The sequence below is a fragment of the Phyllostomus discolor genome, chromosome 3, assembly GCF_004126475.2.
Source record: "Phyllostomus discolor isolate MPI-MPIP mPhyDis1 chromosome 3, mPhyDis1.pri.v3, whole genome shotgun sequence".
Lineage (NCBI taxonomy): Eukaryota > Metazoa > Chordata > Mammalia > Chiroptera > Phyllostomidae > Phyllostomus > Phyllostomus discolor.
Genome location: NC_040905.2, coordinates 62,268,325 through 62,292,580, shown reverse-complemented (window position 1 = coordinate 62,292,580; position 24,256 = coordinate 62,268,325). Strand labels below are relative to the sequence as shown.

The following is a 24,256-nucleotide window of genomic DNA, read 5'->3' as shown; positions in this document are numbered from 1 at the left end:
TCTGAGAGGCTTTTTTTCCCCTTTCCTAAACCCATAATGTTAGACCTTAAGTTATAACTGCAGCTCTAGTTTGAAAAATAGGACTTGTGGCTTTCAGGTTGAGGTTTCTATTTTCTATTCTGATTCTAGATTTTTTATGCTGCCCCTAACCTCTGAAACCTGAACAGTACATGCAAATACATTTCTCCAGCTAAACTGAATTTTCTAGATTTTTTGGAAATGATAGTATCATTAAGATCCCAGAAAGGATTTGAGAACACAGAATTCTAACATTATAGGAGTGTCCAAACTTTTGGTGTCTCTGGGCCACATTGGAGGAAAGAGAGTCTTCCTTATGTGTCTTAGGTGACACGTTAAGTACATTGCAATGTGTAATGACACACAAAAAATTATACTGTTTTAAATAAATTTTTGATTTTGTGTGGGGCCGCATTCACAGCCATCCTGGGCTGCGTGAGGCTCAAGGGCAGCAGGTTGGACACCCCTGGAAATATTTGTAGCAATCTTTATCTGTATCTAAGATAAGATATATAGTTTATATATGTTAAAATAGTACATATATTAGTCAAATAATATTAAGAGCCAAGCTGGCCTCTTAAGATACCAGAGGAGGTGGGTCCTGAAGTCATACAAAAATTGGGAAACTATTCCCAATTTGGGGAACCAAATTAGTTTCCCAATATTCCCGATATTGGGAAACCAAAGGACCTACAGCAAAAAAAAAGTTGTTTTGTTTAACCAGGCATTTACCACTTACTTGAAAATAAAATTCCTTTTTCATGTAAGAAAACTGTCCAACATGCTTTGAAAACATTGGTGGAAAGAAAATTGACACTTCAGTTCTAGTCCTGGCTTAGGCATTAATCAACGTTTTCATTCATTCAACAAGCAAGTATGGAGTAGCTACTTTTTGCTACACTTTTGGAGGTGTTGGTGATATATACAGGGAACAAAGCAGCCAAAAGCCTCTGTCTTTCGAAGGATTATATTATAGCCAGGGGAGAAAGACAATAAACAAAATCTGTGAATAGTCCAGGTACTGAGGTGCTTTAGACAAACATGGACAAGGGCTAGGGGGTTGAGAGTATAGGAGTTGCAAATTTAAATAGAGTTAAAACCTTTAGCAAGTCACTGGGACTTTCTCTGTTCCTTTTGTTAAAATACGAAGAAATTCAACTAAATGATCTCAAAGACCTGTCAGCAATGGGTCTGCTTTAAAGACCAACTATTATCATATCAAGCGTGGTACACTGGGTCACCAGTGCATCTCATTATAGTGTTTGCAGTCACCTTAGCAGAAAAGGTTGGATATTAAAACTCACAGAATTGCTATCCAAGAAAAGCCACTGTAAATTTAAATCATTTGTAATACTCACAAAAGAATAAAGCATTTATTTCAAATAAATGTAAAAAGAAAAAAGAAATACCCTGATGGTCTTATATTCTTATATTTAACCTAGTGTGTTACTTCAATCCAATAGAGTATAAAGTATTTAATTTAAGGGTAAGGAACCGCTGCAGTAAAGGCACCAATGGCGTTTAAGTAGACGTTAGCACGCCTTTGTGAGAAATCTGCAGCGATGTGCGCATTGCATTTCTGCCCTACGTCCTTTTGTAAATAGGAGATCCTTGGCTTGATGTTGAAATGACCTTTCAGACAGTATTCCATTGCCACATGCTTGAACCTGTATCTTAGAATAATTAGAAGCTTTGACTTTCAAATCTTGGTATACAGTGTTTATGTTAATTATAAATGTCTGAAAGTTTCCTGAAACTTTTTCTTCATAGCTTTTTATCACAGACAGACTGATGTTTGGAAGGAAGGTTATGGATTGTGGTACTAAATCTTTGATTTTCAATCTTTCATTTTTAGAATAAAATTTAAAATCTTTTCTAGTTATCCAGGGCAGGATGGTATATTTTTACATTCATCATCTTAAGCAAGAAGCTGTTTAGAATCATAGTCATTGATACTTTTAAAATATTTCATTCTTAAGGCATTTAGCTAAAAATTTCAGATAGACCATGGGTCTCTAAACATAAGGGTATTCTCACTGATCTATAGAAAAAGCTTAAAATGCTATAATTAAAATTGAGAAATCCCTGTCACACAAAGGGATACTCTTCCAAGATTGCTTCTAAATGAGACCTCAGAATGTCTTTTCCCATAGTGGCTAGTCCAGTCCCCAGAAGCAGACCCTAGGTCCTCCAATAACAATCGTTTCATCTTTACCTTCCTTTTATACTTCATAAATTTGGAGGCCAGCTTATAAAAAAATGCCTTGTAACCATTCTGGAAGAAAGGGCTGACTCCTCTTTCACCATCTAGACAAATTTTGGAATAGGGTCCTATGTGTCAGAGAGATGAATGATGAGTATTCGCAAGTTTCATGTCCCATCTCTGAAATGGCTCGTTTATTGTCTTTAATTAGACAAGACCTCAGATCCCACCTTATCTGTGACCTTCAACTGTCCCACAGGCTCTGGTCCACTCCAAGGTTCCCTTGGTTTATTTCTGAATCCTCCTTTCCCTCCACTGCGCCCCATGCCTGCCCTAATTGTCATGTACAACCCGCTCTTTCCCCAAGTCCTTCTCTTGCTGTACTGCCCATGGGGTCCAACTGTTGTGCAGACTTATCAGCTATCAACGTAAATGTTCCTTTGTCCATCCACTTCATTTGTAAAAGCATGTTTAAATATTGATGCAAATAAAATTTGTATCTAATTTGTACCATCTTTAGGAAATTTAGTATACTATATCTATAGACAATGTAATTTAAGCTTTTGAAATTTTAAAGATATAAAGATCCCTTGGAGATATCTTTCTCTCAGATCTTTTCCAGGAAAAGGCTGAGATTAGGTCAACCTATACCATCTGCATTGCTGCTGCTCTGAAAACCACTAAGGAAAGTGATGTAGAAACATGTTCCCTCACCATTCTTTCACCTCCAACATCCACCCCACTTCCACACCTGGAAAAAATACTGTGATACACGACAAGATTCACCCTTGGGTCCCAAAAGTATGGGACCCAAGTATGATTTGCCCTGTTGCCTTCTCCAGGCTCCACCCACACACTGCTCACACACACAACACACACAAAGTGGGACAGTAGGTAGGAGAGGTTGTTGAGAAGTTCTGCTGTCATCCTCCATCATGGTACCTTTCTTCCACGGAGCTGAGCACAAAGATTCCTTGTCACTGATAGTGAGCAGCCTGAGAACTTTATTAACATGTGTGGTACATGTAAGAATAGGAGGAATGGTAGGGATTACAAGCATTCTCCAGATAAGTCCTGCCATTTTGTTTTAAGTTAAAACTGTACTAGTTCTTTTTAAATTAGTATTGCCAATGAGGTTTTTGGAACTTACTAGGGGAACAGAATTCCTAGAGACTATAGCTACAAAGATTAGTTTTCTTTATCCTGAAGTGATCCTTTTTCATTTTGAGAGTTCGTTCATAGTAAATTAGTGTCTTTTCTAGACTATGTATATCTATATATCTATATATATAGAAAGAGAGAGAGAAGACATTCCAAAAGAAGTGCTTTTTAATAACTCCTTTTATGCCATTTGTTTATTGTTGGCTTGTAATGTTTAGGAGAAGTTGCAGAAATTAATTTGCAATAGGCACTTACTCTTCACATTCTCTCAGTGGCTAAATATACTACTGTAAATATGGCTCATGTATACTTATTTACTTTCAGTGTCTTGTGATTGGGAGTTAAAAAACTGGAGTATTTTAAATAAGTTAAAGTGGCTCCTTTTTGTTTGAAATAAAATTGGTACTTTTATTTCTTTCAGTGCACCATTTGCCCCTCCACTCCTTTATTAATTTTCAGAAGTCAGTGAAGTCAGAAGCCTCTGACTTCTCTTTTAAGGGGCTGACTTGCTTCTGTTTCTAATCCATACTTTCTCAACCTCAGCCCAGCTGACATTTTAGACTGGGTGATTCTCTGTTGTGGGGGCTGTCCTGATATAGAGACATTTAGAGACAGAATAAATTAAGACTTGTTCACAAAGTTCCAGCATTTTAGCCCTAGGGGAAATAAGAGTAACTTTAGGGACCCCAAAAGATATAATTTATAGAGGAAATAACAAACATAGAAGTTTGTTACTCTAGGAATAAGAACTAATTTGAAATAAAGTCAAAGATAGTTTAAATTCATAGATGATGGAGGCTCTGTGGAGTATTATCTAATATTCAACATCTTTGGTGAAATTTGGTCTTTCAAGTTCTGTATGATTCTTCTGAATATCCTTTGGGAAGATGTTTTTCTTTGACTTATTTTTTCTCCTTATGCATTTCTCTTAACAAATATTTATTTCATGTCTACTATGTGCCATACACTGCAAATTGTCTTTTTTCTTACCGTTCTCTACTTTTTTAGGGGTAGGGTGTGGGTTGGAATTGGTGGCTCCAAATACTTTTCTCTGGATCAAACATTGGGAGACAGAGTTGCAAGATGTCCTGTAGGGCCAAGCAGAAGTCGTGGGTACTTTTGTTTACTAGCACATGTGCGCATACACACATGCATCTGCCAGCTAACTCTTTGAGTATTAATCTTCTAATCATGAGAAGGACAGATCTGGAGGGAGAAAAAAGAAAATTATAAAACACCTTCCCCTCCCTACTTGTCTACTAAATTACTAAGACTGTGTGTATTTGGGGGCTGGAAATAGGATATTTTACATTTGTGCCAATGAACTTTTTTGTAATTATCAATGTGGTAGCCCCTGAAGACGCAAGGGAAGAAAGATCTCAGGAGCTGGAAAGGGTGGAGCAGTTGAAAGACAGTGAGAAGTTTCTAGTTCATTTTTTCACAGGTGTTTATTGATCTTCTACCATGGGCCAAGAATATGTGCCCAGTGCAGGGGCTCAGACATCTAGAGCAACCCTGTCCCTTCACTCATGGGGTTTCCCATCTGGTAGAGAAACCAGACTTTGGACAAGAGCATAGAAAACATATGCCTATTTCACAGAGTTCCCTGCAGCTCAGCCTTGGAGTGCTCTGCAGAATCATTTCTTTCTGTAGGCCGCTGACCCTGTTCTATAAGCATAAGGATGAGTAAGGGGATAATTTTGGTGTGAGTGTAATTATAGAATTCACCTTATGCTGCTAGTTATTCTTCAAAAATATTACTCAAAGTAGCAAGATTTAAATTAAATGTGTACATAATAAGGGAACAAAAGATTGGGATATGGACTCTATCTTAGATAGCATTTAAATATCTAGAAGCTGTTCAGCAGGGGGTCACGTCATCCAGACAGACCCCGCATAGCTCAAAAGAGGATGGACTTTGTAGCCAAGTCACTAGTAACTCTTTCCTGTGAACTGTCATCATTTGTTCATTTGCAATGAAGAAGATTCCTCTCGTAAACTAATCACGGAGGAGAAGTGATGACTAGCACTTAGGGTAAAAAGGGGACATGAAAATGTGGTGAGTTATAGGCATGCTTGCCAGATGTCTTGGATGATTTGGTAATTTAAATGCTAAAATTAAAATGCATAATAGGGCTTGGGTATAAAATGAACGCTACTTGGAAAACAGTAAGTCAGCCATCAGATCATTTTATGTAAAACTTATAATTTGAGGTGTTTTCTCTTTTTCCCTCCTTTTAGCTTGTCAAAATTCCCAAAAATGATCCCATCAATGAAGTACAGACATTTAACTTCTATTTGTCAAATGTGGGTAAAGACAACCCGCAGGGTAGCTTTGACTGCATCCAGCAGCGGTTCTCCAGGTAAGTACATTTCAAGATATACTAAAGGGAAAATAATTTTTTTCTGAGGGCTTTAAAAATTAAACAATAAAATACATAGTAGTCATTTATAAATATTTACTGAATTAAATGGCAAAGATTACTTACTTATTTGAGAAATACTGAGCACCTACTCTGTGCTAGAAATTATATTTACCACTGAGGAATACAATCACAAAAATTTTAACAATCTTGCTCTCAAGGGATTTTTAAAGTACAGATGTCTTTTTAAACTACAAAATGTGGTTTGTTTGCTTGTTTTCATTTAAGACAAGCTTGGGGATTTTAAAAAAGCTTTTATTCACTGCATTTAAATAAGAGTGCTTTTTACAGTACACTCAGGTTAGCAGCACCCAAGGGTAAAGAATCATATCTACATTGTATATTTCCTTTCTTCTTCCCTGTGCAAACCTTGTTTTAAGGTAGATTTTTAAAAATTTTTGTTCTGCAGCAAAAGGGAAATAAATTAACCTCAATATAGTGGGTCATTTCTGATTTTTTTTTTAAGAGGAAGACAAGAATACACACCCACATCCTAGGGTACCATGGAGCTCTTATCTACTTAGATTCTCTGTAAACAATAAGCTACTTGTTTCATTCTTCTTTGCTGTGGTTGTTTCTGATTAAAGAATGGGCCCCTTGAGTAGGGGGAGTTTGTTCTGCCTGTGGATAAAGACAAGGCCTTAGAACCCCCAACCTCCTGGGAGATACTGATATTGGCCCAAAGTGCCCTGAGCCATCCATCCCTATCTCTCATCTGTGCTGTACTTGAAACTGTGTAAGTGCTTGCTATGCATGGGAGAAAGATGAAAGGGAAGTTGTGTTTCAAATGAGCACAGTAAGGCAGATATAATGTAAGACATCACTGAAGGAATTATAAATTTCTCCTCTAATTTAAGGTGGCTAACTTTTAATCTGCCTTTCCCCCTGAGTATGTTAATTATGCTTGCTAAAAATTGCCTGCCTTCAAACTTATATTTTTGGTATAAATTGCATATGTTATAGATTTTATAGACCTTTCTGCACTATTCACTGTGATCGCTACTGGCCACATGTGGCTATTTATATCTCAATTGACAAAAGTGAAATAAAATAAAAAATTCTGTTCTTCATCCAGACTAACCACACATTACAGGCTCCACGGCCACATGTCTAGCTGCTAGCATAGTTGACAGCACAGATACTAATAGTCACCATTGCAGAAAGTTCTATAGGAGAGTATTGCAATCAGTTATAGAATTCCCAACTGTAAGGGTCCTTGGTGATTGTGTGGTGATCCTATCTTTTCACAGGTCACTTACCCTCAATTACATAGCTGGTTAGTGACTGGGTTGAATGAGAACTGAGTTCCCTAACTTTTCAGTCCAGTGTTCATTACATACCACAAGGCACACCACTTTCTAATTGTGGCTCATTCACCTGGAATGCTTGTCTTTAGAGAGTTATTTTATTATAGTGATATCATTTTGACATCAAATTTTAACTACGTCCCATTAGGAATTTTATTAAGGAACTTAAGACTCTTCAAAACCAGTCATATCATCATAGGTAATATGTTTCTCCCTTATATCACAAATAATAACCTGTGTGTTTATTTCTACTTTGCCTGTTTGGAGAAAGAGTTGAGGTCACTTTAAAAAAGAAAAAGTACATGATACAGCAAGATAAAAGAAATAATTATTGTGAGAAAACTGGGGCAAATGCAGTCCTATGACCCAAGTATGCTTTATAAAAAGGATGATCCAAGGCGCTTTATAAACTGGTGTGGTATGGGGATAAACTGAAATTTTCCACTAAAAAACAAAACACTCAAACTTTCAGTGCTCAAACTGGCAAGCAAACTTTCTCATAACCTGTATCCACCTTTCCTATTTGACTGAGTTTTTATTTTCCCCATGGATCCTGTCTTTCATGTAGTTCAGCAAAGCTCCTCCTCAAAGGCAGGGGCTTTCTTATGCCTTTTCTTGTCTTACAGTGCTGGGGGAGCTCATATTACTTGTTCAATAAATAGATGTTCAAATATTACACATTAACTAGTCTCCTTTCTTATCTTTCTTTTTAAACCTCCTTAAGCTATACTTTTATTTTATGTAAAATGGAGGAAATCCCGAAGTCAAGATTACCTTTCAAAAATTCCTTAAATCTGCCCATTCACAGTACTAGTGAACATACATAGTTTGGGGCATACAGCCCTGTACAGTAATGCACGCTCAAGTGTGGGAAACAGTGAGCTAGGACAGAGAGGGACTATAGGAATATGTATACATGTATGACAAAGTATTTAAACTTTTAAGGTAACCCAGTTGAAAAGGGATGAGTGGAGAAGTCTAGAGAGTACCTTCTTGCCTGCAGGGTTTAACTGTTTAGTTATCATGTAAAGATGTGTTTCTTGATCTTGAATTGTGTAAACTATAAGTTCACTGTGATCGGCAACAGGTAAGGCTTATTCTCACTATGTGAATTACTTAGTAAGTAAGGGCACATGTTGAAATTTAAACTTCCTGCACCAGACCCTCCATACTGCAGTCCTTTAGGTACTCTGCTGCAATCTTCTATTCCTGTTCTTCCTTCTCCACCCCAAATCAACTGAGGGTTAAACCTCTCCCTCCCTACCTCCTTCCCCTCCTTTTACTGGTTTTTTAGCATTCATGCATGCTCAGGTGAGTCTCATTAAAACAATAAATAAATAAAGACATACAACTTCCTTTGCAGTCACTTCTGGAGCCAAAACCTGGCTTTAGTCCCCACCATTCCACTGAAACTGCTCCCCCATGGGGGCCTCAACCTCCTTGCCCTGAGTCCATTGAATGCTTCTTAGTTTCTTCTTATTATAGACTTGTTGCCAGCATTTCACACTACTAACCACTCTCTGACTCTTGAAACATTCTGTTCCAGTGGCTCCTATGACATACTGCTTTTCTGATTCCCTGCTACCTCTTTGGCTGTGCCTGTTCAGTCTCCTGTGATCTTCTTCTTGTCTTCCTAGTGCTTATTTTAAATATTAGTGTTTCACAAGTGGTTCCCTCCTGAGATGTCTCCTCATTTTTTCAAAGTCACCATGTACAATAATGAACTCATTTTCTTTCTTCCAACCCTGGTCTGTTGTCTTGATAAATGGCAACTCCACATACCTGGTAACCTGGGCATGATCTTTAACTTCTGTTCCCCACCCTTTCCTCCTGTGGCTAATGACTGACCAAATCTTATCAATTCTGCCTCCTCACCATGTCTAGAATCTGTTTATTATTCTGCATTCACACCACCCTACACTGGTTCAAGTGATCACTTCTTGCATGTAATTCTTCAGTAGCCTCCTAACTGCTCTCCTGCTTTCACTCTTGGGCCCCATTCCTCCCAATTTGTTCTTTCTCCAGATTGATCTTTCTACAATACAAATGAGGTATTTTCTCTCACCTATTCTCAGCCCCTGCTGTTCTTGGGATAAAGTCCAAAATCTGTGCCATGATCTCCAAAGCCCTGTGTATTATACTTCTCCTGTGCTATTCAGCCTCATCTATAATTGTCCTTTATAATTCTCTTTGACTTAACTGAAAAACTCTTCCTTGCTCCCCTCACCCTGCACAGGTTGGTTATCCACCTAGGACACTTCTGTCCTTCTTCCCCTAGGTCTAGTCATCCTTATAGATCACTCAGGCATCACTTCTAGGAAAACTTTGCTTCTTCCCCAAGTCAAGTGTTTCCCTAGGGCCTGGTTCCCTGCCCCTAGCATTTGTCACATTATATAATAATTTCCAGTTTGTTCACCCTTTGTCACCCTTTAGACAGCTTAAAATCCCAAAGCTGAGCTCCTTAAAAAAGGGACCACATCTGTCTCAGTCCTTGTCACGGCCTGTGTACCTCACACATGGCTGGGCATGCACTTCTTGATGAATAAATATTTATGAGATGAATGAACTGATTTTTTTAAAAGTACTTGTATAGTTATTAGCAATGTATAAAAATTTTGTCAGCCCTTGTTTCTTAGCATCATAACAAAACTATTTCCAGTTAAGTTTGGAAATAGAGTATCCAAGCTGTAGTGGCATTTTCATTACTTTTATATCCCAATCTGTTTTAAGGCCATAGTAATTTTTTTTTAAATATCAGTATAACTGTTACTATAATCCCCTAAGGTTAGCATAATACTTTGAAACAGAGCCATCTTCTGGGCCAATGCTAATATGAATGATTATTTAAATAAAAGCTTTTAAAAATATTCCTGCCAGAATCTCTTGTCCAGTATTTTCTAGAATTTGCTATATAAATAGGTCATCTTATGTAGAGATTTAACAAAGTGGTAAATATAAATTATATAAATGTTTAGGATCTTTGGTCTAATAAAGTAAGCTTTAATGTTTGGCAGTATTTTAGCTTTAAAATGAATATCTTATTTAAAATAAGAAGAATTGTAGTGTGTCTGTTTAATCCAGTCATTTCTAAAATATGCATATTGTGGTTCCACTAAAAGTAAACTTTTCACACTTCTCATATCAGTGTAGCTAATTCCTAGAAATAGTGACTATTAAATGAAAGAACTATAGTGCCCATCAGGATTCTGGTATTTACTCCAAATGCTTTTTTTTTTTTTCAAAATTTCATGGATTTGGTCTCTGAGAGCTCTCTTCACCCATTTTCTTCACACTTTGTGGGGGGGGGGGTGAATGTGACATGAAGAGAGAAACTCAAATGTTTTAAATAATCTTTACATTTAAAAATTACTACTATTATTTTAGGATTTCAAAGTTATTTGGGTTGGTGATTTTAGGATTGTACAATTCTTGCTTGCACTTTATTGTGCAAACTGAGGGTCATCTCTATTAAAGCCAATGTCTTACCTGACAGCTCTGGAGCCTCCCAGCTCAACTGCCTGGGATTTATACAAGATAAGATTACAGTATGTGCTACAAATGACTCATATCAGATGACACGAGAAAGAATGACCCAGGCAGAGGAGGAATCCCGCAACCGAAGCACAAAAGTAATCAAGCCCGGCGGACCATATGTAGGTTTGTATTGACATCTTCTTCTCGCTGACTGATTGGAATAATTCAAGATCACTGTAGGTAAATGCTGGTAATTTCAACTTCATAAAAACACAAAAATTAGTTTTCAGAACATTTTGGATAACATAGTCAAAAGTCATTTGTTCTCTTCAGACTGCTAGTTAATTAAAAAACAGATTTAAAGCTTTTATTTTTTTCATGAGTCTGAATCCTATGTTGGGTGTTTTTTATTATTTTATACTATTGGGATCTGGTCAAGCTATTTTACTATGTGGGGTTGTAAGAATGGTACCATTGTGTTTTCTCTGTCATTGGACAAGTAATTTCAATGGCGGACAGTTATGGTTTTTGTTTTGCACTTTGGTCAGGTTGATCTTACAAAAAAAATCTATTAGTAGGATTTATGAGTTGATAACCTTATTGTTGCAGCTTTACTTACATTTTGAGAGGATCTTTGCATAGCAGTGAATTTTTACTACAAAAGTATAAGATGTGCTTTTATAGCAGGCATTAGGGTGATGCCTCCTTGTACCTCAATTGGCGTGTCTTTTATGGATCCTCATCCTCATCCATTAATTAAGAGCCTGCCCCAATTCCATTATGTTTATCATCAGCTCACTCAAATATCCATCAGATTGAAGGGAAGGAAGACTAGACCAGCAAGATGAGTCTCTCCTTTATGAGCCATGACCCTAACAATTTTAAAGAGTTCATCCACAGTGACTATTAACAGTAACAAAGGGAATAATCAAGAGTAAGAATGAGTTCTTTGAGTCCTTAGTTTACTGACACAAGTCACTGAATAATAAATGATGAAAGGATATTAGTTCGGAAATATGAATGTTCACAAAAACAGTTTCTTGAAGAACCAAATCCCTTAATCAGTATTTTCCCATGGTTTGGTAGAATTCTGCTTCTGTATTTTTCCTTGCTGACCCAGCCACAATACATTTGGCTTTGAGAAGCTCCACTAGAATCTTTAATAAGTATTTCTTTGGAACACAGCCAGTGCTCCTGGGACCTGGTGCTTAGCTTAGATACATTTAGTTTGGTTTAACAACAATTCATGACTTCCCCAGGTATCTATACCCTCGGGGCCCAGTTCCCTGCCCAGTAAGTTACCAGCAGTGAGATTTTTCACCGTCCCTTTCCTGCTGAGTGAGGTAGCAACTTCCATCCTCCTTTCTCTCTCCTTTATCCTCACAAATAACTTAATAACTTTCTGTGCTAGTAGACTAAACCTCAAATTATTTTTAAAATGCACAAGATCTGTTGCATTTCAGTTTAAGTACAAACTATGTATTTGCTGTCCCCGTTGCTTTAAAAGTATTATTTTTACTCTGCCCAATACCACCATTTTAGAAATAGTGAGACAAATTGGTGTGTTTGACAAAGAAACAAAGACTCAAGCCATCAAAATGATTTTCTCCCAATATAACTAAATGAAAACCCTTATGTTGGTTTATTTCAAAGCTGGAAAATCAGCGATGACTACTGTACTTTTCCATTGAATGATCCTTGGGTGTCCCCTATGTTCATGTGTTTTTGTTTATTTTGATAGGGTGAGGCACAGTTCATTTGCAGCTTACACAACAGGCTTTTCAACACCCAGAAACCCATAGGCCATATACTTCCTAATGAATGGTATGGAATTTTAGAATTCCCTTACCATTCAGGGTTTCTTTTAGGCACTACAAATATTTTATGTACGTTCTGGGGAGTCGCCCACATAAAATTTGAGGTTATCTAAGTCTTAATCTGAACTAATTACATCTGTGCCATTTGGTTGAGCCCCTGCAGTGACCTCTGCCACCCCAAGCCCTCCCTTTAGTCTCGCCCCCGGTGCCGTGTCCTCAGCACCCGAGCCACTCACTGTCACAGCACCGTGTTTCTTTTCTGGTCTTCGGTCTTGTCATTAACCTCCTCAGCCTTTTATTCTCTAGGCCAAATAACCCAGCTCCTTTTAACTTTTCTTAATAGGGTCTGAATCCTAACCCTTTAATTATTTTTATTGCTCTCCTCTGTACTGCCTCCAATTCTTCACCTCAAAGTTCAAAACTGGGCACACTATTCTTAAGAAAAGTCCCATCATGAATAGAGGGGACAAAAAGACTCGTATCCAGATTGACCTGTTGGTGGTTTTTGACTTTTTACTATTCTTTGTTATGGCATGTTTTGATTTTTTTTTCATTTAATTTTCTCCATTGTTAGTCCTTTACCATATTTTTTTCCTTCTAGTAGCTTAGGTATATCTTTCCACTTTTTTCAGTGTCTCAGAACTATCTGACTCATTCAGGTCTTTAAAATGCACTCAGTCACCTTCAATACTAACATCGCATAGCACTTACTGAGTGCTTGTGATACACAAGGCACCAGTTAGCATTTTACAGCATTTTACGTCACAGTTACCCTACAAGGTGGGTGGGTTATAATTACCTCTCCTTTTATATATCCAGTTGTTGGTATCAGCAAATAGCAAATGATATGAGTTTGGCCTTGTTAACAAGTTGTCTTATTTTCTTACAATAATTGGAGATAAACCTCTGTAATTCATAATTGAGTATATCATATAAAATGATGCCAAAAGCTCACTTATGCTTAAAGGTACCTGCAGAATGAGGTTTATTTCACCAGTACCAGCCAAGGTAGAGGACAGATAGGAATAATGCCGGTGCCATGTGGGGTTATGGTGGCATAATGCCAGGCCAGGCCAAGTTTAAGGGGATGAAAACTATGCTCCTAGGGGTCACTTGGCCTAGTCACCCAAGAATATGAGTTTCTGTGAAAGCCGCTTGTGGCCTGAAGACAACCAAAACCTATTTTGTCTGGAAAAGAACAGGAGAGCCTTTTACCTAGAAAACATTATTTCTTCAGTAATATTTCGACTTCTAGTCATGGCATTTATATCAGTGGTAAGCACTGTTGTGTTTTAATTCTTCAGTTTAAAAAAAAAAGAACAAGAAAAAATCACTAATCACCACTGCTTCTGGTTTACTAGTATCTTTCAGTCTGCTTACTGACTCCTACCTAAATTCTGGAATTTTATTGAATTACAAATTTTTACATGCTAGTATTTATTTAGGTATAGAAATCAACCCAGCCAGTCTAATTTCTTAGATTCCGTTCCTGTTTTTCCCAGCTTTTGCCCCAATCTTCTTATTTCTGATGAGATAGTGCATGCTTGAGTCTTAGACAAATCTTTTAACATACCAGGACTTTAATTTTCTCAAATATTAAATAAGGGATATTTGAACTAGATAACATCTAAGGTTCTTTGTAGCTTTAACACTTTGTGTGTGTTGTGTATGCATATTTTGATAGTAAACCTTTTGAAAAGTGAGTACACATGCAAAGTGGTGGAGACGGACCCCGCCACTTTGCGGGGGGCGGGGAGCCGAGGGGCGAGGTATCTAACCATCACAGCCACACCGTCGGCAGAGTTTTTAAAGCCTTGGGTCAGTGTTGCCAGGGCTTCTGGCCAGTTCCCACAGAACACAAAACCAGCTGAAGGAGATAGCTACAATCTGCTGTCTTTTTGACGTACTTTTTAAAGATCAGTTTCGGATTTACTCAGAGCCATTCGATGAAGGGAGAGATACTTCTACCATCTCATTAAATGGAAAAGCTAGAAGAGGACTCCTTGTTATGAAACAACAATTTAGATATAGTCCCAGATTACCCAACCCTGTCGGACCTACTGCTGCTGTTTATATAGGGAGCCCTGGGAACTGATTAGCACTCGGGTCTGGGAAGAGAATTAGGTTCTCCCATAGGCTTTATTAAAAGGGCTTTTCTGAGACAAATGTAAAAAAAAAAAATGAAGCCTTTCTTCTGCCCACTTTGAACCTGACATTTTCCTGCTTTACTTTTTTCTTCTTCTTTAGCATCTAAATTCTTTAATTACTTACACTGATGTTTTCTTCATCTGTAGGCTCTCTAACCTTAACCTTCCTGGTTGAATAGGCACAAATTGATGGGGAATCAGTGAGCAAGTAATCTTTTCATAAAACTCAGTGGCCCAGTGGGTTGGATTGTCCTTTCAGTATTTGAATGAAATAGATGACCCCACAGCTGGCTTTTTAGAAGAAAATTGAGGTAGTGGTAAAGTGAGTACATTTGAGGGTAGGAGATTCAGGGACAGATAGATGACAGTCTAGCAATAGGCCCCACCTAAACTGTCATGCCCCTGGCCAGATTCTAATTTCTTGTCAAATGTCATACTTACACCCCTCCTAAGGGCAAGTGAGCCTCCCATATTTGTCTGCCTTATATCTACTTCAAGGAGGGATGGGACACTCCTGAGACCCAGGCATCAGAGGTAGGTCAGACTTACAGAAGAGGCAGGGGTAGTCTAGAGCACAATGGCAGTACTGTCACTTTGTGTTTTTATTTTTATTTGCTTTCCTTGCTGGCTTGAACTCACTCTAAGTGACCAGTCATGGTGTGTTGGGCTTAGCTAAACATTCCCTGCCCCCCTCCCTCCCTAGAGAGCTGGAGTGCAGGTACCTCCAAACAGTAACCTTGTTTGGAGAGGAGCAAGTTAAACAGGTTTCAAGGGGAAGGGGGTGTGGAATTTACAGCATTTCCTAAATTTTGTGATCCCAATCCTTTTTATTTTTATTTTTTCCCAAATCCCTATTAAAAATTCAAAAAGTAGTACTCTTTGTTAACACTATTGCAACTGAGAAATGGTGGGTTGGAAAGTTTGCATTTGCCATTTTAGAAACTTCTGTGTCTTCTGCTTCTGGTAGTCTGGCGATATGGGAATACACGCTGTTTTGATTCTGGCACCTCTGCTCTCTAATTGCTCTCTTGCCGTCACTCACTTTGACACTTTGCTAGTTATTTTACTTTGCTAGTCATCAAATTCTGAGTCAAGGTCTGCTGAGGGGCAAAGTAGCCACAGCCCTGCCTATATGGAGCTCACAGCCTAACATGAGGCAACAGCACACATTAGGCATTAGTTCATAAAACCTTTTCCACAAAGAAGTACAAGTAGGAAAACATGGGTATCAATCATAGAACCCCCCAAATGCTAAGAGAGCACTTTACCATTTGAGCTTATCCCATTGAAAGCAGTCTTGGTTTCCCCATCTGTGAAATGGGACTAGCACCTACCTTGTCAGGGTACTGTGAGACTTAATGTGTATACGCTCTTAGCACAGTGCCCTCCCCAACACATAACTGGTGCATGATAACCGATTTCCTGCCCATCTGACATTGATCTAGCTGTCTCTAAATTAAGGAAAATTCATAAACCAAATCTAAATTATCAGTAAAACTCTAATTGTACCTTATTTTAATAGCTTTTCTTATCATTGGCAATGTCCCTTTAATGTTGAATTCCTTTGTTGTGTAGTATTTTGATCTGATATTTATAATTACTTATGTCCAGATAGTAAAGAGCTTTAAGAACTGGTGAGATCACTCATCCTTTCCCATTGTTTAGGTAGTGTGGTGTCAAACAAACAGCCTCTCTGGCCAGGTCTAGGGAACCTAGCAGGGGCAGAATTATCATTCAGTAAACCCTCTGCCCTGTTAAACAAGCCGTTTTCATCCTAGACCACAGCTTTTACTTATCCCTTGTTTCTTTTCGCTAGACTTGGACCTAATGCAGTTGTCCCACTCTGCATGCCTTTACCAGTTCTTTCCTCTCTTTAACCAGAGTGCATGGAGTTAGGGGCTTAAAGTGTAGTAAATGAGTTACAAGATTACACCTCAGAAATTATAAAATGAGGGTTTTATACAGTTTCATTCTAATTTCTGTTTCTTCCACAAGGAATGGTTACTAGGTGTTGTCAGTAACCTGCCTGATGGCTTGACACCTCTACATAGTATCCAGGTCACTTCAGTCCAGAGCGTTTTCTGGAAGTAGCCACTTGCCAAACACTTGTGTGTATTAAGTCTAAGTAGAAAGTGAATTAATTATGTCAATGGTATTGGCCTGTGCAAGAATGATGTGAAGTCTGCCTTTTTGCCCTTTTCATTCATCTAACTCAACTGTGTCGTCTCAGCACCACAGAGGAGATATCTTGCTTGTTTGGCCCTCAGAGATCGGTTGGTTGGTCAGTCAGTTGGTTTTGTTTTTACCTTTTGACTCCTAAAATTTGATACAGCCTGTTGAAAAGGAATATCACTTGTGGATGCCCTTGAGGATGTTGAGCCCATGTTATGCCTCATTTCCCTCTTTTAATCTGTGAAGTTATTAAGGTAATGCCCCTGCTCAGCCAAGAGTGTGTTCTTAGTGAGGTACAAAAGGTGTTTCTCATATTTCACGTGTTTGCCATATTTATATCTGCCAAAGAAATAATATGTAAGATGTTTGTTTAACTTCTGGAAATTTCCATTGAAAATCAAATAACTGCATCCTTAAATTTTCTAGTTTGTTGCTACTGTGCGTGTCACTAATTGTTATCTACATGCAGCTGAGTGGCCACAATACTTCTATAATACATATTTATTTCACTAAATGATTCCATCAAAAATTCATAGTTCATATTTTAGGCCATTGTTCAAAAAGCTCTCCATTTGCATATCTCTTTAAAGTAAAATGTGAAGTAGTGGTCTTTATTCCCTCCAAAAATGAACAGATACCTAACTCAGAGTTGTAGAAACTGAGATGCTCATTATATTATTGCCCACAAATGTGTAACAATTGTCATTTCCACTGGGCTTTAGGGAAAAGAGTGCAGATTCGGAAAGCACCTCAAGCTGCTTTAGATACAGTGCCTGAGAGGAAAAGGTCAACCCCCATGAACCCTGCAAATACAATTCGAAAGACACATGGCAGCAGCAGTGTCTCTCAGCGGCCATATAGGGACAGGGTGATTCACTTACTGGCCCTGAAAGCCTACAAGAAACCTGAGCTGCTGGCTCGGCTGCAGAAAGATGGTGTCAATCAAAAAGACAAGAACTCCCTCGGAGCAATTCTGCAACAGGTGAGAACCGCAGGAGAGAGTTCCTTCCACCTACCTTCTTTAGAAGTTCATTTAAGAAGGCTTGTTCTTGTAATCATTATTATTGAGGTAGAAAAATTTTAAGATCATTTTGATCAATGCTATATGAAATATAACTCCTGAATATTAAGTTAAATCATCTTGGTTTAAATACTTAATTAAAAACTAATTGAAATGTGGGCATTTATACTAGGTTCTATAAGTTAGAGGCTTCTGGATTATTAATAAAAAATTAAAGTTTTGAGTCATTATCTTCATTTGGGTTAAGTAAATTTTGCCCTGAAATTCCACTTACAAAAAGTAAGCAAGAAATTTTCATTGTCTGTTTTTAGTCTTGAATCAAGTAAACTATTGTCATAATTTTATTGACTTATAAAGGTGAAGTTGTGCAATGTATAATCACTCTGTGGTTGGTATAAACTAGAATATTTTTACCTGCTGCATAGTTTAGAATGTGTTTTGCCCTGCATGCACTTTGCTGCCTGAATGACTACGTTTTTCTGCTGTTGGGTACCTTGACATGTCACTTGGAGTCATTAAAGGATATGGATATATAAAGTATTACCTCTGATCAGTTACCTTATAATCACAGGTGTAAGTAAGAAAGTAGGTCATTAATTTTCTTAAAGTCAATGGTTTATAACTGCCTATATTTTTCATACTGACTTTGGGTCATAAATATTGTCAGCATTCAAATCCACCATAAATGGTAATCCACCTCGTATGTTTTTTTCTAAAGCAGTAATATTTCCAAAGTTCTTAAATTTCATTATTTAAAAAAAGAACCCTGAAGGTTTTCATCTGTTATTCAAAGAATAACACTTTAAGTCTATTTTATCTATTATCTCTTACATTCAAGACATTATTATATTAACATGATATTAAATGTTATGAAATAGTAAAACCATAATCTCTAGTTCTGGGGGTTGTTAGTATGTGTAGTGCCCCAGATAATAGGAAATCTAAGGATTGTTATATTTATTTCACTTTGAAAAACCTTGTTGTGTGTCATGTTAATTTATTTTCAAGTTTGAATTTTAAGGTAACCTACCATTTTCTACTTTATAGAAACATTAGCTTGTTAGTGTTCAGCTAAGCTGTGAGAAAAGCATATGCTGTCTTAATACGTTTAATGGTGCTCACACAGGAGGAGGTCAGGTTATTAAAAGACCTTTCTAGTAGGAACTGACAGGAGCAGTACTTTTCTGCTGACCTTAAAAATGTCTTGGTTTGGCTCCTCCATCGTACCTTTGTGTTGGTAATAGAATTTAGGTCTGGACACCCTAGGAATTGTAGTTAGGAGACAAGAAAAGATGACATTTGGGAATGGACTAGCTGGCCAATAACAGTAATTGGAGTGTTATTTTAGTTTCTTTCAATTTACTGGTTTTCTGAATTTCAAGGGCTTTGAATAAGTAGTTCTTCAGGGCACTGGCAGCTATAAAGAGTAAACGTAGCTACCCAAGAAAATGACACATACAGTTATCAGAACTGATATTACTTATGGAGATAATTTCTGTTGATTACTGACAAGAAAGTTTGTAACCTAACATTTGAGCACTATTTGGTTTCTACTTAATACAAGTGACCAAGGATTTTTCCTGCGAATCAAAAGTAGATAATAATGATAACAATAATATTGATAACATAACTGTTTTTGGATTCCTTTGGCCAGAATAATACTGATTTAAAAAAATCTTCCCGTACTTTTTGCCTAATGTGGACTTATTATTTGATTAAAAATATGACAAATGCAGTGGCCATTCAGGGAAAAAAATATTTAGCTATGTATATAAAATGTTTATTTGCCAAATAAAGTTGAATAACATTTATTGAGATCTGGTATATGCAAAACTAGCAGTCCCTTTCTGGTTGGTCAATACAGTTATTTTCATTATAAATCCCAAAAGTTTCCTGTTTCGGGTTAGGAAATAGCAAAAAGACCTAATGTTCTGTTTTCACACGATGTACCAGGTAGCCAATCTGAACCCTAAGGACCTCTCATACACCTTAAAGGATTACGTTTTTAAAGAGCTGCAGAGAGATTGGCCGGGATACAGTGAGATGGACAGGCAGTCATTAGAGTCGGTGCTGTCAAGGTAAGTTCTGTTGTTAATTTTTTCCTTAAAAAAATAATGCAAACAAGATTATTTTAGTCACTGTTATTTTAGTGTTGAGCTGAGAAAAAAGAAACAATAATAAGCTTTCTGTCATGAAAATTTAAAAATCCTCTCCATAACTGGAGCCTGTGTGTCCTTTACAGAAAACTAAATCCATCTCAGAATTCTGCGAGCACCAGACGTTCAGAATCTCCTGTATGTTCTAGTAGAGACACTGCATCTTCTCCTCAGGTATTTTATAAAATTATATATGCATAGTCCTAACTAAAATGAACCTAGGGACCATCTAGTTCAGTTCCTCTGATTCATATGTGAGAGAAGTTAGGCCCACAGAGGATGCACAGCCTATCTACCCAAAGTCACAGAGCTGGTTTGCAGCAGAACTTGGTCCAGAATTCACAGACCATCTCTCAACCCAGACCTCATCTCCTCTGCCCTACAGTGCTTGTCTAAGTACATAACGTTTACCTGGCTTTTCCATTTTTCAGTTCGATCCCAATCAGAATACTGCAATTAGACTTTCCCCTAGTTTAGTTTCCCCAGTGATTCAATTGATCCTGGAAAAAGGTGGGGAGACCTTGGATAGTATTAGAGTTCAAGCTTGCTTGGTTCTCAGAAGACCCTGCCAGCCTTGAACTCTCAATCTCCCAGGACTTTAGGACTGACAGTGGCACAGACCTCTTTAACCCAGTCTGCTGACAAAGTGTTCCTCTCTCTGGGCCCTCCTCCCAAGGATTAGGGAGACAGGACAGATGTGTGGCAGACAGTAAGCTTGCCCTGGGCAAAGCCTATTCATGTGTCAGAAAATGTTAGCAACCCACCATGAGGAACACAGGAGGAACAAAATAAAAGCAATTTTGTCCTTGCATGTACACTATCTATAGAAGCCTCAGTTTTATTGCCACTTACCATGAAGCTGCTTTTAGTTCTGATCTAATTATATACCAAGTGCCAAATCAATGGTGCTAAATTGAAAACAGATTAAATTAATGGAATGATTGACTTTCTTTCTCTCAAGCTGAAGTTTCAGCCCTGGTATTTCATTGGATGTACACTGTTATACTTTTCAGCGGTCTAAATATTCTTTTTAATGTAAATACTGTTACTGTTATTGCTGGATTGGGCTAATACTAGCATGATTTTTAAAATTTTTGAAACAGTAATTCCATATCATTTTTTTTATCCTCACCCAAGGATATATTCATTGGTTTTAGAGAGAGAAGAAGGGAGGGGGAGAGAGAGATGTGAGAGAGAAACATGGATCACTCGCCTCCTGTACTTGACCAATCAGGGATCAAACCCACAGCCTATTGGTGCACAGAACTATACTCCAGCCAACTGAGTCAGCTGGCCAGGGCTCCATATCATTTTTATGGACCAATTATTAAGACTTATTTTCTAATCCAGTGAAGCGGAGCGAAATGAATAGTATTTCAACAATGATAGAGAGACTTAGGGAGATTATTATGTAGGTGCTGGCTGTTCCCATGTTCTGACAGGTGAAATAATAAATGACAGCCAAAATATTTATAACAGGAACATCTTAGCACATTGGAAGAGATTAAATAAGTGCAAGGCTTATGACCTTTTCCTTACCCTTATTAGTTCTGACAGAGTGAAATGGTGCAAACTGCTGGCCACCTCCCTTTAATACTCTCCTGAATAGCATAGTATCTCGGGGAACTTAGGGTGGGGCTGTATAATTAAAAGATGAGTACTCCAAGAAACATTTATGAGGGGGGATCCCCCCAAAACTGGAATTTATTTATAAAAAATTATATTTATTTATAAAAATTGTGTATTTATTCTTACATGTTTAAGCTTCAGTCTCCTTCAAAGTACTCTCCATTTGATGGAGTACACCTATTCAGACAGTTTTCCACTGCTCAAAACAGTTTTTGAACCAGTGAATTTTGATGCCCTTTAGTTCTTCTGCCATTTTTTTGTTTCACCTCTTCCACATCAGCAAAACATTTCATTTAAGGACTTTTTTTTCATCTGGGGAAACAAAAATAGTCTCTGGGGTGAGATCAGGTGAACAGGGAGGATGGGGCATGGCAGTCATGCTGTTTTTGGTCCAAAACTGCTGAACACTCAGCATGTTGTGGGCAGGTATGCTTGTAAATCACCCATTATGAAATGGACAAATGAGTTGAAAGAGTCTTCAGAAAAAAATCGATAAAGCTGAACACAGCCTCTCACAACAATGCCAGCTGGTACACTGATACAGTTGGGTTCCTAGAACACTCACCTAGCAGGGGAAGCCTATCTTACAAGGGACCCACCCTCCAGAAGATAATTCTGTTTTTTGGGGGGTGTGGATTTGCTCTTGTACAGAGGTAGGCAAAAGTAGGTTAACTGTTGTTTGTATGGAAAAAGACATGCTGGTTATGATTATTACAATGGCTTTATTAACTCAAAAGAATGTCACAGTGGCACAGTAAACCTGCCTTTGTCTACTTTTGTATTTGCCAGACTCTGCTTTTTTACGTTAGACATGAGGATTTACTTCACTTTTGTTTTGGTGGCTTGTTGTTTGTTTTTACTTAAGCTTAGAGAAAAGTTTAACACAACACCAGTGATAAACTTAATTGTGAATAAAATTACTCAGTTGTCCTTATAGTAACCAGTGATACATATATTGAATCTTCATGAAAAATAGCTAATATTTTTTCCTGTTTTCTCCCCCAGAAACGACTTTTAGATTCAGATTTCATTGATCCTTTAATGAATAAAAAAACTCGAATATCTCACCTGACAAACAGAGTGCCACCAACATTAAATGGTCACATCAGTCCCACCAGTGAAAAATGTGCCGCAGGCCTCGCGCCGCCTCCTGCAGCCGCCGCCATCCCCACCGCTCCACCACTGCCTTCAACGCACCTGCCTGTCTCCAATCCCCCTCAGACTGTGCATTCTAACTCCAACTCCCCTAGCACTCCAGAAGGCCGGGGGACTCAAGACCTACCTGTTGACAGTTTTAGTCAGAACAGTGGTATCTGTGAGGACCAGCAAGACAAATATACCTCTAGGACTTCTCTGGAAACCTTACCCTCTGATTCAGTTCTACTAAAGTGTCCAAACGCTATAGAAGAAAACCATTCAATGTCTCACAAAAAGTACAAAAAGAAGTCTAAAAAACACAAGGAAAAGGACCAGATAAAGAAACACGACATTGAGACAATTGAGGAAATCAAAGAGGACCTTAAAAGAAATGAGGAAATTGCCAAGCTGAACAACTCCAGTCCAGATTCCAATGAAGGTATTTTGTGCTTGTAAAAACCGACCACAGGTGTAAATGAGTGGGGGGAGGGGACTTTCGTGCATGTGAAGTGATGGTGTTCATAATTTGTCATACTTTTTCCTCTAAATGAGCTTCCATTTAGTTCTTAATTTTAGTACTGTGTTTTTGAGCAGTTTTTTTCTTGACATTTTACTGCAGTCATTTTTGGTCTCTTTTTAGCCAACTACTAAATATATTTTTTATATTTGTTAATAAGATGGTGAATAACATTTGAGAATGACCCTGTGACCCTCTGGAGACCCCTTTTAAAGAAGGTGGGCTTTGCTGCTCTTTTCCGTAACAATGATGGTTTTGTGCAACCTCCACATGACCTATTTTATGCCATTCTTAAACGGATTTAACCAGACACACAGTTAGCAATAAAAATATTCATTTCCTTCTTTGCCAAAAAAACAGGGTCACCCTCACCTTAATTAATATTAGCACAGGGGAAATGTCAAATTCTTTATGAAACAGACAAGGTACAATTACATTTACAGATCGAATTACATCATCTTCCCTCAGAGTGAAAGCAGTTTGTCTTGTGTGAGGCTGTTGACAGTTTGCTTGGTAGGTCTTAAGGGGGTTTTTTTGTTTTGTTTTGTTTTTTCAGTTTTAAGAACACTGTTTTAGTAAACTAACATCAGTTGTTCTTAGTAAAATTAATCATTCCAAGCTTTTGGAAGCTTTAAAAGCCAAATATCTAGAGACCCAAAGAAGCTTAAGATAATGCTTTACCTCTAATGAGAAGCTAACCAGTAAAAGGGCTGCTTGCCTGGGGGCATAGTGATTTTTAAAACCTAACAACAAAATTAGATTTTTCTGATTTTTTTAAAGGAGTTGTCCTCTAAAATTTAATGTCTGACCTGGCAGCCAGCACACAGAAGACCCAAGCCTGTCATTTAGCATTGCCGCCCATTTTAAACTCAGCCTAAGTCAGGCACAATTCCCCAGGAAGACACAACTTTAGAAAATTTCCTTAATGAATAGAGTTGAAGGAGCATTGCCTTTCTGTAATTTGCCCACAATACTGAAAATCTGTAGTCTTTAGATTTAACTATTTTTACCCTATGGGAGAAGCTTTGATTGTAGAAAAATATGGTAACAGTGCCTTTATTGACCTGGATTGAG

The 24,256-nt window shown here is 37.8% G+C and overlaps 1 protein-coding gene across 1 annotated transcript in view; it reads left to right on the top strand.

Annotated features, from left to right (window-relative positions):
* ELL2 (elongation factor for RNA polymerase II 2) overlaps positions 1-24,256 on the top strand; it is a 79,347-nt gene that overhangs the window by 43,484 nt on the left and 11,607 nt on the right. The window contains exons 3-8 of the mRNA XM_028505548.2: positions 5,624-5,745; positions 10,606-10,769; positions 17,445-17,704; positions 19,697-19,821; positions 19,986-20,073; positions 22,534-23,104. Of these exons, the coding sequence (XP_028361349.1) occupies positions 5,624-5,745; positions 10,606-10,769; positions 17,445-17,704; positions 19,697-19,821; positions 19,986-20,073; positions 22,534-23,104 (1,330 nt within the window). The remainder of the gene's footprint in view (positions 1-5,623; positions 5,746-10,605; positions 10,770-17,444; positions 17,705-19,696; positions 19,822-19,985; positions 20,074-22,533; positions 23,105-24,256) is intronic.